This window comes from Staurois parvus, unplaced genomic scaffold (assembly GCF_062004578.1).
Source record: "Staurois parvus isolate SC_StPar_1 unplaced genomic scaffold, SC_StPar_1.0 ptg000132l, whole genome shotgun sequence".
NCBI classification, from domain to species: domain Eukaryota; kingdom Metazoa; phylum Chordata; class Amphibia; order Anura; family Ranidae; genus Staurois; species Staurois parvus.
The window spans coordinates 3,291,881-3,297,880 of record NW_028317928.1 but is presented as its reverse complement, the minus strand read 5'-3'; the positions used below and the strand labels follow the sequence as shown (position 1 = coordinate 3,297,880).

At 43.0% G+C, this 6,000-nt stretch overlaps 1 protein-coding gene across 1 annotated transcript in view; it reads left to right on the top strand.

Annotated features, from left to right (window-relative positions):
- Nucleotides 1-6,000, top strand: part of LOC149466172 (uncharacterized) — a 57,331-nt gene continuing 51,331 nt past the window's right edge. The window contains exons 1-5 of the mRNA XM_089672892.1: nt 1-231; nt 3,135-3,255; nt 3,365-3,462; nt 3,561-3,660; nt 4,484-4,588. Coding sequence (XP_089529018.1) covers nt 3,222-3,255; nt 3,365-3,462; nt 3,561-3,660; nt 4,484-4,588 — 337 coding nt within the window. The 5' untranslated portion in view covers nt 1-231; nt 3,135-3,221. The remainder of the gene's footprint in view (nt 232-3,134; nt 3,256-3,364; nt 3,463-3,560; nt 3,661-4,483; nt 4,589-6,000) is intronic.

Here is a 6,000-nt window from a genome sequence, read left to right as displayed (position 1 = left end):
AGCGATTGGACTGTCCTTCAGAGGCCAGGCCGTGACAAGACAGCCGTTGATACCAGTGTGACTTCAGGGCCACCACTAGAGGGCGATCTAGAGTGGATGAAATGTCCTCGGTGTGGGAGGGGGTGCAGCCATTTTGTTGTAGCCCTGAAGCGGAGGATTGAATGTTTATTATGAGTCAAAGAATCCTTCTGGAGGGGATGTGTGGAAGAATGTGAGCCCAGTGAAGAGAAGGTAATAATGTCTTCTTATTATGAGAGAAGGGGGTCCCAGCACTGTGTGTGGACTGGGTGGGGGGGGGATCATGGCACCTCCACACATTGGATGGAGGGGCTCTGCGGGGGGTGATGGTTCTGGGGGCTTATTTTCTGAAAAGAGGTTACTTATGTTTTTAATGCTGGAGAGCAGTGGTCTCCAAACTGCATCCCAGGGTCTGATGCAGGCCTTTGCTTGTCGTTATCCAGCCCTTGAGGCACTAATTCCTCTCACTGACACCAATGATGGGACATAATTCCAGCCAATGACACCAACAACCGGGCACTATTCCTCCCACTGACACCAATGATAGGGCACTATTCATTCAATTGACACCAATGATGGGGCACTATTCCTTCCACTGACAGCAATGATGAGGCACTATTCATTCAATTGACACCAATAATGGGGCACTATTCCTCCCACTGATACCAATGATGGAGCACTATTCCTTCCACTGATACCAATGATGGGGCACTATTTTTTCCACTGATACCAATGATGGGGCACTATTCCTCCCACTGATACCAATGATGGGGCACTATTCCTTCCACTGATACCAATGATGGGACACTATTCCTCCCACTGACACCAATGATAGGGCACTATTCCTCCCACAGACACCAATGATAGGGCACTATTCCTCCCACTGACACCAATGATAGGGCACTATTCATTCAATTGACACCAATGATGGGGCACTATTCCTTCCACTGACAGCAATGATGGGGCACTATTCATTCAATTGACACCAATGATGGGGCACTATTCCTTCCACTGATACCAATGATGGGGCACTATTTTTTCCACTGATACCAATGATGGGGCACTATTCCTCTCACTGATACCAATGATGGGACACTATTCCTCTCACTGATATCAATGATGGGGCACTATTCCTCCCACTGATACCAATGATGGGGCACTATTCCTCCCACTGATACCAATGATATGGCACTATTCCTCCCACTGATACCAATGATGGGACACTATTCCTCCCACTGATACCAATGATGGGGCACTATTCCTCCCACTGATACCAATGATGGGGCACTATTCCTCCCACTGATACCAATGATGGGGCACTATTTTTCCCACTGACACCAATGATGGGGAACTATTCATTCAACTGATACCAATGATGGGGCACTATTCCTCCCACTGATACCAATGATGGGGCACTATTCCTTCCACTGACACCAATGATGGGGCACTATTCCTCCCACTGACACCAATGATAGGGCACTATTCATTCAACTGATACCAATGATGGGGCACTATTCCTCTCACTGATATCAATGATGGGGCACTATTCCTCCCACTGATACCAACGATGGGGCACTATTCCTCCCACTGATACCAACGATGGGGCACTATTCCTCCCACTGATACCAATGATGGGGCACTATTCCTCCCACTGATACCAATGATGGGGCACTATTTTTGCCACTGACACCAATGATAGGGCACTATTCATTCAACTGATACCAATGATGGGGCACTATTCCTCCCACTGATACCAATGATGGGGCACTATTCCTCCCGCTGATACCAATGATGGGGCACTATTCCTTCCACTGATACCAATGATAGGGCACTATTCATTAAACTGATACCAATGATGGGGCACTATTCCTTCCACTGATACCAATGATGGGGCAATATTCCTCCCATTGATACCAATGATGGGACACTATTCCTCCCGCTGATACCAATGATGGGGCACTATTCCTCACACTGATACCAATGATGGGGCACTATTCCTTCCACTGATACCAATGATAGGGCACTATTCATTCCACTGATACCAATGATGGGGCACTATTCCTTCCACTGATACCAATGATGGGGTACTATTCCTCCCTCTGATACCAATGATGGGACACTATTCCTCCCACTGATACCAGTGATGGGGCACTATTCCTCCCACTGATACCAATGATGGGGCACTATTCCTCCCACTGACACCAATGATAGGGCACTATTCCTCCCACTGATACCAATGATGGGCACTATTCCTCCCCACTGATACCAATGATGGGACACTATTCCTCCCAGTAATACCAATGATGAGGCACTATTCCTCTCACTGACACCAATGATGGGGCACTATTCCTCCCAATGACACCAATTATGGGGCACTATTCCTCCCACTGACACCAATGATGGGGCAGTATTCCTCCCACTGACACCAATTATGGGGCACTATTGCTTCCTACCGATACCAAAGATGTGGATAGTAAACTCCCACTGGGCACACTCCGGCCCTCTTAGAATCTGAACCACAGTAAACTGGCCCTATGTCAATAAAGTTTGGAGATCCCTGCTTCGGAAGAAATGAATTGCACATGGCTACTCTGTGATGTTTATATGTATCTAGTACACTATGCTCTCACTAAAAGAACAACCATTTTCAGTTTTTTCTCCCATCCGCAAAAAACTAACTTCCTTCCGACCTAATATTGTTCCTCATTATACAGCTGTAGTGGGAACATTAGACTGTTAGCTCTTCTGCTGCATAAAGTGATGTTAAAGCGGAACTAAACCCATCAATTTAATTGGTTTCGGAAAAACCAGTTAGATTTCTGATGTGCTGGGATTGCTAAGTGTCACATCTGCTTGTGTTCTCAACCCAACTGTCAAACCATCAAATGTCCGATGTCATAATGGATCACGTGTGCAGCACCATGGCAACGGCAGATCAAAAGAGGACAAGATGGGGGCTTCCTTGGCTGTAAAGGAGAGGAGGGTTTAGTTCCACTTTAATGCAGCATTGTAAAATGTTGCAGGATATGTCAGAACTACCTAAATCAGAAACAAAACCACCCCCCACCAAAGTCTACTTAGAACTACATCATTAAAATTACATTTTCATTTTATAGATTTATTGCTTACAATCAGCATATTTCCAAGCACTTACAAAGGAGTGGGAGTATATAGAAGGACACAAGGATCTGTAGAAGGACATCATGATGGAGGACCGGCCGCCCCTCACATCACCGGGTAAGAGGAGATTTTAATTTCTTTTATTGAGGATCCACCTAGATACACACATCCTCTGATATAAAGACATAGAAACAATGTATTCAGTCAGTGTGTTTGTTTCCTACAGATGGATCCAGTAATGGGAACCCACCAGAGAGATGTCCCCATCCTCTGTATTCCCCGGACTCCACACAGGAACATCAGGAGATCCCTCAAGAGGATCAGGTAGATGGGACTGAAAGTCTTAGCCATGCTATGTATTAGTTATACATTTATTAGTGGATTGCACATACTAAGCGTAATTCCTCATTTGTATTTGTAAGAATGAAGATCTTATTAAAGTAAAAGAGGAAGCAGAGAAGCTGAATGTGATGGGTGATGATCCATGTATGGAGGATGAATGTCCTCCAGAGATCAGCCCAGGTGAGTAATAAACACTAAATCCAGAGAAGAGTCCCAGATCCTTCTTGTTCAGTCACTACAACAATCTCTTCTTCTCCCCCCTCCTCTGTCAGTAGACACAAATGAGGGGGGGGGGTGACAGTAAGTGCCCAGTGGGGGAGTTGGGGCCATCAGCCTCTATTAGACTCCAGGTATGAGCCATGGAAGGAGGAGGAGATGCCTCCAGAGATCATCCCAGGTGAGGAATAAACACTAAATCCAGAGAAGAGTCCCAGATCCTCCTTGTTCAGTCACTACAACAATCTCTTCTTCTCCTCCCTCCTCTGTCAGTATTTTTTTATTACAGGTACATATATATAGCGCCATCAATTTATGCAGCACTTTACACATATATATTGTACATTCACATCAGTCCTTAACCCTCAAGGAGCGTACAGTCTAAGGTCCCTAACTCACATAGTGTACACATACTAGGGCCAATTTTAGACAGGAGCCAATTAACCTATTAGCATGTCTTTGGAGTGTGGGAGGAAACTGGAGTGCCTGGAGGAAACCTACGCAGGCACAGGGAGAACATGCAAACTCTAGCCAGGTGGTGCCGTGGTTGGGATTCAAGCAACTGACCCTAGTACTGCCAGGCAGAAGGGCTAACCATTTAGCCACTGTGCTGCCCAGACAGTAATAGGGAGACAGTATGTGCCCAGTGGGGGGGGTCAGGAGCCATCAGCCTCTATTAGACTTTGACTTTCCTCCTCCCATCATGACCAGTCTCCCCCCACACACACTTTCTGGGGTCTCTCATACATCTCAGTACAGGGGGCTTCACTCTCATCTTTATTCACAGACCCCGGTGACACCAGAGACACTCAGAGAGAAGTCAAAGCTGAGGAGGAGGAAGAAAGACATGAGAGGATTAAAGAGGAGGAAATTCCTATGGAGATCAGCCCAGGTGAGAAATAAATACTAAATCCATAAAAGAGTCTCAGATTTTCTTTATTTTCAAGAGGCTTTGTTCAATAAATGTTCATTATTTTTGTCTACACGTGGCTGTATACTCCCGGTTACCCACATGGAAGAAAAATATATTTAAAATATATTTAAAAAATATTCTTCCCAAATATATTGACATTTATTTGAAATACTACAATTTTGGCCATATTCAATATATTTCAAAATATATTTATATATATATATATATATATATATATATATATATATATATATACACACTGTATGTTGAAATGCATTTTATTACAAAATATATGAAAGCTATTTTTAAAAATACATTTTCAATTATACTGTATGTCTTTAACCACTTGAGCTCCAGAGGATTTACCCCCCTTAATGACCAGGCCTCTTTTTGCTACTCGGCGCTGCACTAATTCAACTGATAATTGCGCGGTCATGCAATGCTGCACCCAAACGAAATTTACGTCATTTTTTTCACACAAATAGAGCTTTCTTTCTGTTTAATTTGATCACCTGTGCGCTTTTTATTTTTCACGGTATAAACAAAAAAAGGCCAAAAATTTTGAAGAAAAACAATATTTTTTACTTTTAGCTATAAAAAATATATAGTAAACTCAAAGTTGGTTATAAATTTAGGCCAAAATGTTTTTGCTACATGTTTTTGGTAAAAAAAATCCCAATAAGTGTATATTGATTGCTTTGTGTGAAAGTTATAGCGTCTACAAACTATGGTATAAATACTGCAATTTACGCCATTTTTCTGCTATACAGCGCTGCGCTAGTTTAACGGACAATTGCGCGGTCATGCAATATGGTACATAAATTAAATTTATATCCTTTTTTTCCCCTCAAATTGAGCTTTCTTTCGCTGGTATTTGATCACCTGTGCGGTTTTTATTTTTTGCGCTATAAAAAAAGGCTAACAATTTTGAGGAAAAAAAAACAATATTTTGGACTTTTTGCTATAAAACATGTCAAGTAAAAAAAAATGCGAAAATCAAATTTAGTCATAAATTTCTGCCAAAATGCATTCTGCGACATGTCTTTGCTAAAAAAAAAACCCAATACGTGTAAATTAATTGGTTTACGTGAAAGTTATAGCGTTTACAAATGGCGGGAAAGATACTGGGATTTTTAGGGGTTTTTTTATACTAATAATGGCGGCGATCAGGGACTTATGGCAGCGACCAGCGACTTATGGCGGGACTGCGGCGGTCATTCTGACATTGGGGGGTACTGACTTGGGGTCACTGACATCCCCAAAAACACTAATACAGTGATCAGTGCAAAAAAAAAAACACTGACACTGTACTAATGGCAATGGGGAGGAAGGGGTTAACTTTATTTTGCAGGGAAGGGTTATAGGAGTGAGGGGAGTGTTTTACTAGGGGG